This window comes from Dasypus novemcinctus, chromosome 5 (genome assembly GCF_030445035.2).
Source record: "Dasypus novemcinctus isolate mDasNov1 chromosome 5, mDasNov1.1.hap2, whole genome shotgun sequence".
Taxonomy (NCBI): domain Eukaryota; kingdom Metazoa; phylum Chordata; class Mammalia; order Cingulata; family Dasypodidae; genus Dasypus; species Dasypus novemcinctus.
The window spans coordinates 119,973,825-119,986,802 of record NC_080677.1 but is presented as its reverse complement, the minus strand read 5'-3'; the positions used below and the strand labels follow the sequence as shown (position 1 = coordinate 119,986,802).

General features: G+C 39.6%; 1 protein-coding gene across 1 annotated transcript in view; it reads left to right on the top strand.

Annotated features, from left to right (window-relative positions):
- Positions 1 to 11,996, top strand: part of SLC37A3 (solute carrier family 37 member 3) — a 117,010-nt gene extending 105,014 nt beyond the window's left edge. Inside the window, exons 15-16 of the mRNA XM_058297469.2 lie at positions 9,126 to 9,191; positions 10,673 to 11,996. Of these exons, the coding sequence (XP_058153452.1) occupies positions 9,126 to 9,191; positions 10,673 to 10,765 (159 nt within the window). The 3' untranslated portion in view covers positions 10,766 to 11,996. The remainder of the gene's footprint in view (positions 1 to 9,125; positions 9,192 to 10,672) is intronic.
- The last annotated feature ends 982 nt before the right edge of the window (positions 11,997 to 12,978 follow it).

Sequence of the window (12,978 nt, the reverse complement as noted above, 5' to 3'; positions counted from 1 at the left end):
TTGTCATAATTACATATTTTTATGTTTTGAATGGTAGCAGTTTGATATAATTGATGAATTCCAGAAAGAAATATTGGATTATGTTTGTAATCTAATCTATACCTGGGCCTGATTGAGTTATGATTAAGGCTTTAGTTGGGCCACATCATTAGGGCATTGAGTCCCCACCCCTTGGTGGGTGGGGATTCACAGATAAAAGGCATGGCAAAGAACAGAGTTAAGGGCTTTTAATGTTGGAGTTTTGACTTTGGAGTTTGATACTGGAGCTCCAGAAGTAAGCTCACAGAGGAAAGAAACCTTGGAGGAAGGAAAGAACCTTGAACCCAGAGAAAAGCAAGTCCCAGGAACATAGGAACCCAGGAAGCCTGAACCCTCACAGACATCGGCAGACATCTTGTTCCAGATAGACTTTGGGGAGGGATGTAACTTATGCTTTGTGGCCTGGTATCTATAAGCTCCTACCCCAAATAAATACCCTTTACAAAAACCAACCAATTTCTGGTATTTTGCGTCCGCAGCCCCTTGGCTGACTAATACAGAATTTGGTATTAGAGGAGTGGGGAAGTGCTTTTGCAATTACGGAAATGCTGGAATGGTTTTATAAATGGGTAAGGAGTATTTTTTGGAGGAATTGTGAGATGCTTGATGGAAAAGGCCTAGATTGCTTTCAAGAGATTGTCGATAACAATGTGGATGCTAAAGAGACTTTTTATGATTCCTTAGAAGTAAATGAAACTTTTATTGGAAACTGGAGGAAAGGCGATCCATGTTTTAAAGTTGCAGAGAACGTAACAAAATTAACTCCTGGTGTTTTATGGAAGGCAGAATCTGAAAATGGTGAGCCTGGGCAGTTAGCTGAAGAAATTTCCAAAGTAAACCTGGAGAATGCAGCTTGGCTTCTGCTTGCAGCTTATAGCAAAATGCTAGACAATAGAGATATGCTGAGGCCTGAACCGTCGGGCACAAAGAAAACAGAAACTGATTCTGGAAATTCCGCCTCTGGAAATCAAGCTTCCAGATTAAAGTGCCCTGTTGGAGGACTTAATTAAACTTGGAACTTGTAAATCAGTATTGAAGATACAGTTATGTTGGAAAGACTTGAGGAAAGTCTTACTGTTTGATGACTTGGACCCCTGCTTCCTGCATGCTAAACCAACAGACTTTTTGAGAGAGCTATATGTACAAAACCGTAGTCAGCCTGGAATAAAAGGGACATGGAAAGGAGAGATTGAAGGAGAAAGAGCTTTAAGAGTAAAACCATGGAAGCTGAGATCTGGAATTAGGGCATCACCTTGGGCCAAGAAAGGAACCCAAGCCTTGTGTACAGAGAGAATGAGTTTGCCCCAGCAGTTGAAGAGGGTAGATGTTCCTGTCTGATGTTCTGGGAGAGTGTTGCTGCCCCAGGGTATAGAGAGGGTGGAGCACATTCCCCAAGGATTAGGGCAGTTAAGATCAGCACACCACAGGTCTGAGAGGGGTGAACCTGTCCCCCAAAGGTTTGGGAAGGCCAGGTGGTCAACTCGTTGCTCTGAGAGGATTGAGCCTGTATACCAAAGGTTAGAGGAAATGTTGTCTTCACATCATTGTACTAGAGGGTTTTAAGACTCTAACCCAAAGATTGGGTAAGGTGTGGCAATCACCCCAACTCTCTTGGTGGGAGAGGTCTTGAGCTTGGTCACCACCCACATGCTTGATGAGGATGGAACCAAGAAAATGGCCATTGGGCAAGACCGTGGAAAGGGTGTGTCCCCATATGGCACCAAAGAGAAGAAACTATTTTCTTAAGAATGACTCCCAGACTTTGAAATCGAATGGAAGATGCCCTGCAGGTTTACTGAACTGTAGAAAACCCATGACTCATGTTTCCCTCCCAGTTTCTCCTTATTGTAATGAAAATGTTTATCCTATGTCTTTCCATTTGTGTATTAGAAGCAGGTGAATTGTTTTTTAAGTTTCAGAGGTCTATAGCAGACAAGACTTTGCCCCAGGACAACCTGTATTTCATTAAATTGATTGTGATATGATTTAGTACTTGCTTTGTTACTAATTTAAAGTTTTTTCTAATATTGTAATGACTTTTTGGAATTTAGAGGGTGGAGTGTAGCAGTATGATATAATTGATGAATTCCAGAAGAAATATTGGGTTATGTTTGTAATCTGAACTGTACCTGGGCCTGATTGACTTATGATTAAGGCTTAAATTGGGCCACATCATTAGGGTACCCCAAGGGGTGGGGATTCACAGATAAAAGGCATGGCAAAGGACAGAGTTGTGGGTTTCTGATATTGGAGTTTTGGTGTTGGATTTTGATGCTGAAGACTTAAGCTGGAGCCCCAGAAGTAAGCTCACAGAGGAAAGAAAAGCCAGCCCAAGTAAGGAAGGAACCTTGAACGCAGAGGAAAGCAAGCCCCAGGTATGTAAGAACTAGGCAGCCTGAACCCTCACAGACGTCGGCAGCCATCTTGCTCCAAATAGACTTTGGTGAGTGAAGTAACTTATGCTTTATGGCCTGGTATCTGTAAGCCCCTACCCTAAATAAATAACCTTTATAAAAACCAACCAATTTTTGGTATTTTGCATCGGCACCCCCTTAGCTGACTAATACATGAACCAAAACCACTGATTTGTCATTACATGTATGCATTTGTCTTTTAGATCCAGTAGGAAGTAAAAAGTGAAGTTACAACAAAAAATACAATAGTACTGGTATTTTTATTTCTTCATGCTGTTTTGTTTTTTTTTTAAAGATTTATTTATTGGGAAACGGACTTTGGCCCAGTGGTTAGGGTGTCCGTCTACCACATGGGAGGTCTGCGGTTCAAACCCCGGGCCTCCTTGACCCGTGTGGAGCTGGCCATGCGCAGTGCTGATGCGCGCAAGGAGTGCTGTGCCACGCAGGGGTGTCCCCCGCGACGCAAGGAGTGCGCCTGTGAGGAAAGCCGCCCAGCGTGAAAAGAAAGTGCAGCCTGCCCAGGAATGGCGCCGCCCACACTTCCCGTGCCGCTGACGACAACAGAAGCGGTCAACAGAAGCGGACAAAGAAACAAGACGCAGCAAATAGACACCAAGAACAGACAACCAGGGGAGGGGGGGGAATTAAATAAATAAATAAATCTTTAAAAAAAAAAAAAAGATTTATTTATTATTTATTTCTCTCTCCTTCCTCCCACCCCTTGTCTGTTCTCTGTGTCTATCTGCTGTGTCTTCTTTTTTTTTTTTTTTTTTTTTTAAAGATTTATTTATTTATTTAATTTCCCCCCTCTCCCCTGGTTGTCTGTTCTTGGTGTCTATTTGCTGCGTCTTGTTTCTTTGTCTGCTTCTGTTGTCGTCAGCTGCACGGGAAGTGTGGGCGGCGCCATTCCTGGGCAGGCTGCACTTTCTTTTCACGCTGGGCGGCTTTCCTCACGGGTGCACTCCTTGCGCGTGGGGCTCCCCCACGCGAGGGACACCCCTGTGTGGCACGGCACTCCTTGCGCGCATCAGCACTGCGCATGGCCAGCTCCACACGGGTCAAGGAGGCCCGGGGTTTGAACCGCGGACCTCCCATGTGGTAGACGGACGCCCTAACCACTGGGCCAAAGTCCGTTTCCCTGCTGTGTCTTCTTTGTCCGCTTCTGTTGTTGTCAGCGGCATGGAATCTGTGTCTCTTTTTGTTGCGTCATTTTGTTGTGTCAGCTCTTCGTGTGTGCGGCACCATTCCTGGGCAGGCTGCACTTTCTTTCGCGCTGGGCGGCTCTCCTTATGGGGTGTACTTCTTGCACGTGGGGCTCCCCTATGCGGGGACACCCCTACGTGGCACGGCTCTCCTTGCACGCATCAGCACTGCACATGGGCCAGCTGCACATGGGTCAAGGAGGCCTGGAGTTTGAACCCCGGACCTCCCATGTGGTAGACAGACGCCCTAACCACTGGGCCAAGTCCGCCGCCTCTTCATGCTGTTATCTTAACAGGAGATCTTTATTTCTTCATGTGGCTTCAATTTATTGTCTATTGTATTTCCTTTCAACCTGCAGAACTTTCTCTTTAGCATTTCTAGTAGGGCATTTCTGATGGAAGGAACTCACTCAGGTTTTATTTATTTGGGAATGTCTTAATCTCCCCCTCATTTTTGCAAGATAGTTTTGCCAGATATAGAATTCTTGGTTGGCAGGTTTTTTTGCTTTAGTGCTTTAAGTATGTCATACCACTGTCTTCTTGCCTCCATGGTTTACAATGAGAAATTAGCATTTAGTCTTGTTGAGGCTTCTTTGGAAGTAACACCTTGCTTCTGTCTTATGCTTTCAGAATATGCTATCTTTTACATTAGAGATTATGATTTAAATTGCCACAATATGGGTCTGTGTTTGTTTATCCTGTTTGGAGTTTGTTGAGGATCATGAATGTATGTGTATATTCACATCTTTCACTAAATTTGGGGTGTTTTCAGTAATTATTTCTTTGCATATTCTTTCTGCTCCTTTCTCTCTTTCTCCTTCTGGGATGCTAAAAATGTATATATTGGAACACTTGATGGGCCCCACAGGTTCCTCAGGCTCTGTTCACTTTCTAAGAAGAAAGCATGAATTGTTTCGATTTTCTTATCTTTAAGGTCTCTGATTCTTCTGTCAGCTCCAAACTGCTATTGAACTCTATGGATTTTTTTTTTTTAATTTTTAAATTTTTATTAGAGAATTTGTGAATTTAAACAACAGTCATGCACAATATGCATAATTTTTATACATCACTCCTCCACCAATACCTTACATTGTAACAGATTATGCAAGAACATGATCAGATTATTATTAGAACTAACTATGGTACATAGCATACACTTGGTATATTTTTTCCATATACCCCCCCTATTATTAACACTATGTGTTAGTATTGTACATTTGTTATAGTTTCTGGGAGAACACTCTCATATTTGTATTGTTAACGACAGTCCATCTTCCACCCATGGTTCACTGTGTTGTATAGTCCCATGCCTTGTACATTCTATCCAGAGTGTACATTCAGTGGCTATAGTTTCTTGGAGAACACTGTCATATTTGTATTGTTAACGACAGTCCATCTTCCACCCATGGTTCACTGTGTTGTATAGTCCCATGCCTTGTACATTCTATCCAGAGTGTACATTCAGTGGCTCTCATTTTCATCACAGAGTTGTGCAGTCATTGCCCCAGTAAACCTTTGAACCTTTTCCTTAGTCCAAAAGAGAAAATCCCATGCCCCCCATTATTGACCCTAGCATTGGTATAGTACCTCCTTTGACATTTATGTAGTACTGTTACATGGGGAGTAGGTATAGCTCAGTGACTTGAGCTCCTGCTTCCCATGTACGAGTCCCAGGTTCAATCCCCGGTTTCTACTTAAAAAAAAAAAATTACACTATTGCTGTTAACTATAGTCTATAGTTACATTAATTGTATTTTTCCCATGAATTACTATATTCTTACCACCTTGTAATATTGATGTACCTTTGTTCTAGTTCATAGAAGAATATTCTTGTATTTGTATTATTAACCACAATCCTCACCCATCTCCAGGTTCACTCTGTTATTCAGCCCCTAGATTATTCTCTAGCTTTCTTTCAGTTAAGATTTACGTCCCTAGACTACCCCTTTCAGCAACAATCCCGCTTATAAACTAGCCGTGTTAGGTATACTCACTATAATATGTTACTATCACCTCTATCCATTTCCATTCTTTTACATTCAAGCTAATTGAAAATTCTATGTATTTTAAGCATCAGTACCTTTTCTCAGTCTCCTCTACAGAATTTTTAATTTCTGTTACTGTGGTCTTCAGCTCTCTTTGGTTCCTTTTCATAATTTCCATCTCTCTGTTGATACTCTTGTTTATCTTTTGTTTTCTTAATTTTCTTTAGTTCTATGTCCATGCTTTCCTTTAGCTCTTTAAGTATTTTTAAAGAATTTGTGTAATATATCCCAGGTCTAGTCTTACTCATTGATGGTTTCTAATGCTTTAATTATCTCCTTTGCCTGGCTGTCGCTTCCTGTTTCTTTGTATGTTTTGTAATCTTTTGTTGAAACCTGCACATTTTGATATTTTAATATATTATTATCACTGGAATTTAAACTCTGAGACATCTGTTCTTTAAGTTTGTATCCAGCTACTGTTCTAACAGAACTTTCTTTGCAGATTAACCTATGCTAGGGTTTAATCCATACAGTGAGTTTAGAGAATAGCTCCAGGCCAAGCATAGAGGCCTCCTTGATCTTTTCTGTACTGGTGCCTTGTCTTGGTCCTGAGTGTGTGGCTCAAGAAACTCCCCCATTTACATGGTTGTGAATGCCCTCTCTTCGCTAGGAAACAGTTACCTCAGAGTCCTGGGCACTGTGCTTCATGTCCTACAGCTGGCAATCCCTTGCCCCAGGCAGAACAACTTGACTGCTCTCCCATAGCATTCTTTGGAAAGCTTTCTAAGCCACCTTCTCCATGCATGGTAAATTCTAGGATGGTGAGTCCCTCAGGTCACCACCAGATAGACTGGACTAGTCATAAAACTCCCAGAATGTACCCTATAGGTTATTCTGTTCCCTCTGGTACTGGTACCGGAAAGCACACTGTGTGCTCTGCCAGTGAGGGATGGAGGTGGGGGCAGCCAGGGTTTCATTAGATCCTATCGCTTTAGAAAACAATTTTTTAAGGAGGTTTTGGGGATTGAACCCAGGACTTCATATATGGGGAAAAGGCGCTCAGCCACTTGAGCTATATCCGCTCCCCAATGAGAGTTGGTTTTTGTTTTTGTTTTTTAATTTTTATTGAAGTTTATCATTCATACATGAACACACAATTGAGAGTTGGTGTTTTTGTTTGTTTGTTTTAATTTTAGGAGGTACCGGGGATCAAACCCAGGACCTCATACATGGGAAGGAGGTATTCAACCACTTGAGTTGTAGCTTTTTCCTTGATTCGGTGCTCCCTGTTACTGCAGTCCTTTAACTGTTTTCTGGAGCTTTGAGAAAGAGATTTCTTCCAATTCTTACTTGTTGTTCAGAGCTTTTGTAAGGAGATTGTTTAGTACATTTTTGACATATAATAGGGGCTTGATAAGATTAAGTTGCAGTACCTACTCAAGAGTAATGAAAACATATGTCACACAAAAACTTGTACACAAGTGTTCATAGCTGCATTATTCATAATAGCTAAAAAGTAGGAACAACCTAGATGTCCATCAGCTGCTAAATGAATAAACAAAATGTGCTATACGTATACAATGGAATATTATTTGGCAATAAAAAGGAATGAAGTTCTGATATATTCTGCAGCATAGTTGAACCTCGAAAATATTACTCTGGGGAGTGAGTATAGCTCAGCGATTGAGCCCCTGCTTTGCATGTACGAGGTCCCAGGTTCAATCCCCAGTACCTCTTTAAAAAAATAAAATTCTTAAGACATAAATATTTTCTGAATCTCTGGACTGACCATATGATAGCCAGGCCCTGAGCCTCAACAGACTTCAGCTCCTACACTCTGGTTTATTGGACTTACCCCACTCAGCTAACATGGAGTTGAAGAAGGTCAATCACCACACCATGGAGCCAAGAGTGCCCACAACTGAAAGCAGGAGGATTGCATCCAGTATCCATGCGGAATCTAAGCCCCCTCTTGATATAGATGTGGAGTGGACACAACCATTCCAAGGTCCACAGGATGGAGGAATAGCATATGGATTAGAGTGGACTTACTGATATTCTATTCATGAACTATTGTGATTAGTAATTGAAGAAAATGTGGCATTGGTGTGGAGAAAGTGGCCATGGTGGCTGCTGGGTGTGGGGAATGGGAGGAAGAGATGAGATGTGGAGGCGTTTTCGGGACTTGGAGTTGTCCTGGGTGATGCTGCAGGGACAGTTACCGGACATTGTATCTCCTCCCATGGCCCACTGGGTGGAACGTGGTAGAGTGTGTTCTATGATGTGGACCATTGACCATGAGGTGCAGCGGTGCTCAGAGATGTATTCACCAAATGCAATGAATGTCTCATGATGATGGGGGAGATTGTTGCTATGGGGGGAGGAGTGGGGTGAGGGGTTGGGGGGTATATGGGGACCTCATATTTTTTTAAATGTAATATTAAAAAAATAAATAAATAAATAAAGACCAAAAAAAGAGAAATAAATATTTTGCTAAGTGAAAGAATCCAGTCACAGAAGACCACATATTGTATATGATTTCATTCATATGAAATGTCCAAAATAGGTAAATCTGTGTCAAAAGGAATTAGATTAATGGTTGCCTAGGGCTATATGGGGGTGGGAGTGGGGTACTGATTGGGTCCAAGGTTTTTTGGCGGGGGGCGGGGGGGGGGGGTTGATGAAAATATTCTTAAATTAGATCTTGGTGATGGTTGCACAACTCTGTAAATATACTAAGAACCATTGAATTGTGAACTTTAAATAGGTGAACTTTATGTTATGTAAATTACGTATCGTAAAACTGTTAAAAAAAATAACAATTGAGTTGCAGTCAGAGTTTGGAGGGCCACTGTCCTTTAATAGATGATCAGACCTCTGCTTTTTGCTTTCCATGATGTGATCTAGATTAAATCATTTAGTGGTTCTGCTTTAACTTTCCCCATTTTTAAAATTCCCAGTTACAAATTTTAGTAGTAATATAAATGATCAAAGAAACGTGGGTTAAATGCTATTAGATCCTTTTCAGTAACTGAAAGGAAAGTAAAAATATATGGTATATTAAAGTAGTAAAGTTATTCTTTTAGCAAATAGCATAATTGAAAAATGAGAGCCATTCTTAAAAAACATTTTTGAAAACTCAAAGTACCTTCACTGTAAGAAAGTGATTAAATGGGAGTGGCTTGAGAATGTTCATCTTCCTCTTTTCATAGCAAAGTGAGTAAAAACAAATCTTCTGAACCTAGTATGTCTTCTGTTACATACTTTTTTGTTTGGGCCTCTATAGGCTTAAAAAATTAAGGACACTAATAATATTAGCTTAAGTGGGAATATATACATGGAAGAGATTTTTAAGCTGGAAAACATCATACAAATTCTCACTCCTTTCCTAGTCTCTAAAATAGCCATACTTAATCTACTTTTTAGTTGCTTTATTTTATTAATTTATAAAGAATTATATTGTAATTTATTTTTCTTCCTTTTAGTATTTAGTGTCTTTGATACAAGACAACCTAGGATGGATGTGGGTTTTCTATTTTTTCATTCTTATGGTAAGTGTGTACCTTTTTCCCCAAACTAATAGTTTTCTTATTAATTAAGTCACTTCTTGAAACTAGTAAAATTGTTGATTTCTTAAGACTGTTTTGTAAAAAGTAATATTTTATCATTTTTTAAAGGAGGAAAATGGCCCTTAATTTGCTTTTGACCTGAATCTAATGAGTATTATCGTTGATACTTCCAGAAAAACTAACAATGAGAAACATTTCAATGGTATCACCAACCATTAATAAATGTACTCTTCCAGGGTACTCTCTATCAGATAAATATAAAGGAAATTAAAATGTATGCCAAGGAGCATAGAATTAATAAGCAATGCTATAATTAACACTTTCATTATGTGTGTAGATTCTAATATGATGATATTCTTTTGAAGTATTTGCTGTGCTTTGGACATTCTTGGCTTGAATTTTGTAATTTCTGAAAAATAGTCAATACAAAATAATGCCTTGTGCTTTTAAAATGTTGAATAAGCATGTGACATACTGTATCACATTATTAGAGGGACAGTGCTCAAGACAGGTCTATTTGAGTGTCTGATGACTACCTTGCCCACCGAGGGATGCATTCAGTATCTTGTACCTAAATCTAGGGTATCCTCATTGTGATGCTATAGTAATTTTCTTAGAAGCTTCAGTCACCCCAAGTACAGGGAGCTCTCCACTAGTCTTTTCTGTGGAGCCCTGTGATAAGGGTTGTGTACTCCTTTGCTATCACAAGGGATGCTTTTTTTAATGCCTAATTAAATTCTGTCTTCTAAAGGCTATATCTTGTACTCTGTGTTCCACTTTCGACATCCATGTCAAGGAGGGAAATAACTCCTGATTAACCTGGTGGTGTGATCATACTAGAAGTTTAGCAGAAAGAAAATGGCTTTTTGATTTTTTTAGGAGGTACCAGGGATTGAACCCAGGATCTCGTACATGCAAAGCAGGCACTCAACCACTGACCTATACCCACTCCACAGAAAACTGTTTGTTTTTTTTTGTTTTTAAGGAGGTACTGGTAGTGAACCCAGGACCTCGTACATGGGAAGCAGGTGCTGAGTCACTGAGCTACGTCTGTTCCTCAATGAGAGTTGGTTTTTTCATTTATTTTATTTTTAGGAGGTACTGGGGATCAAACCTGGGACCTCATACATGGGAAGCAAGCACTCAACCACTTGATCTACATCCATTCCCCAGAAAACTGTTTTAATCGGAACTCCAGCATCAACTTCCTGCTTTACCTATGGCAAATTATTTAATTTGTGTACCTAAGTTCTTTTTGGGGGGACTGTAATATAATAAGTATTTTGTAATAATATTAACTATACTTTTAAAAATTGTTTGCTAATTCATTTAAGATTGACTTCTCTTTGTAAAAAGTTAAAATGAATATAATTGTCCAAATCCATTGTTATGTTCAAAACCTGATGCTCTAACAGAAGTAATTAAATTGTCACTGCATTTTTAATACTTCTTTCTCTTCACAGACAAGTTGTACAATTGTATTTATCTCACCATTAATGGTGAGGGAAATATACTACCTGGCGCAGAGGAGACAAGCTTATACATTGAATGAGTAATTGGTGCCTATGAAAGAAAACGAACGATGCGAGATACATCAGGACTATTATTTCTTTTTAATTCATCCTATTTTCGGGTTGTCGAAGAACTCTAACATAGCCTTGGATTGTCAAACTTGCTGCAACAGTGCCACCTGAGATGCTGACCTGCAGTGAAGATTGGGCTATTTTTCTCTACCACAGGAATTATTGTCGATAATTTTATTGTTTCATGAATGTACTGAATGGCTTCTGAATCTTCCAGCCTCTTTGTTTGACCATGTTGAGGTTTGTTCCTTTCACCTTAGATAATGAATTGGCCTTGGACTCATGTTTTGAAACCCAGAAAGTGAGTGACCAGGAGGCAGAGTCATGAGTGATTTATACCAATGATGTGTTCTATGAACAGAAAGGATTTCTTGCATTTGGCTTTGGTAATAAGTTTTCAGAGAATGAGTCATCTTTGAAGAATTAAGTCCAGATAAAATGTTCAAGCTGGATCAAGCATAATTCTGCAATGGACAAAAAAATCCCTTTGTTAACTATGGTGGTAAAAAAAAAATCCTACTATGTGCTTATTGGCTCAGTCACTGCCTGTCTAATCTGAAGTGATCCAGTCTCAAAGCAGAAATATCTTCAAATTATATTGTCAACTTTTTCTGCTCTGTCTTCACTCAAAATTAACTTTGACTCCTGAAAGTATTTTTAGTCTTCCTTTCAAGGACCTTAACACACATCAGTTATCTTGAACATTCCGTGTGTAACTCAGAACGGAAGTCCTCAACCCTAGATTTGCTATCTGGGAACTTCAGGATCCACTGTAGAAGACTAATCTGCTTAGCCTTATTTTTAGAGGATTGATCTCTGTTGCAACTGGGTTCCTTGAGTTACCTCAGCTGAAGAGTAGAATTAGAAAAAAGGAAAAGGAAATTGTAGAGTATGTCTTCAAGGTTGTGAATTCTACCCAAATTATCAATATTTTAAGGTCATTCTATATATGTATAATTTTCTAAGCAAACTGGGGGGGGGGGGAACATGTGGTTTTGAAGGAAACCTGATTTGTATTAGGTTAGGAATTATTTTCAACCTCTTATTTTATACTCTAAAAGAAATGTGGTGTATTTATGAACTTGTTAATCTAAGTCAATGTTATTTAATCAAGCAAATTTCTAATCAGTTTATTGCTTATTAGGGGAAAAAGGGATAATATGAAACACAGGAAAGTAAAAAATAAACTGACTTTTATAATAAATTTACATCCATTGTTTATTTAAATATATACTCTGAGCTCTAAATGTTAGAACATGGTTAATACCTTAAGATTTCCTGATAGTGAATGTTCCCTAGTGATCACTCACTAATCCTACAGTGTTAGTCTGCCATAATACTCATTGCAGATGCTGGGATGGCCCCATTTCTGTTAAGGTTTCTGTGAAAGTCTTCCCTGTCTCTTTGTGTAAGATTGTGCTATACAAGGTTTGAGTGAATTGCCTAATTTCAATTTAAGAATTGTTTATATATGAACTCTATTTTTATTACTTAACTACTTTTTGACATTTCTCTCAGAGAGAGTGGCCCCCCTACCCCTCATATAATCAGTATGGTGGCATTTTAGTGTCCTGAGACCAACCAGCCATTGCATTCTTATCCAATTTAAACTGCGGAAGTAAGCACTCTACTGAACCTCTCTCCATAGTCCTCAATGTGTATTTGAAATAAAATTATTAATAAATCGTTACCATTGAAGGAAAGTATATATTGCACTATGGAGATATTTCTTATTCGAGTTCTGGCAATCTACATAGAATTGCCTTTAAAGAATTCCTAAGAGATAACATCACTTTTGTGAAATTTTTTTTCCTTTAAAGAAAAGTTGTAATGAAAGCTAATTTGAAAATGCATTCTACCTGACAGCTAGATTGCTCATGTTCATTAGGCTGAAATAAGATGTGCTAGCATGTTTTTTTTTTAAGATTTATTTATTTATTTAATTACCCCCCCCCCACCCCCCACCCCCCCGTTGTCTGTTCTCTGTGTCTATTTGCTGTGCCTTGTTTCTTTGTCTGCTTCTGTTGTCGTCAGCGGCAAGGGAAGTATGGGTGGCGCCATTCCTGGGCAGGCTGCACTCTCTTTCGCGCTGGGTGGCTCTCCTTACGGGGTGCACTCCTTGCGTGTGGGGCTCTCCTGTGGCAGGGCACTCCTTGCGCGCATCAGCACTGCGCATGGGCCAGCTC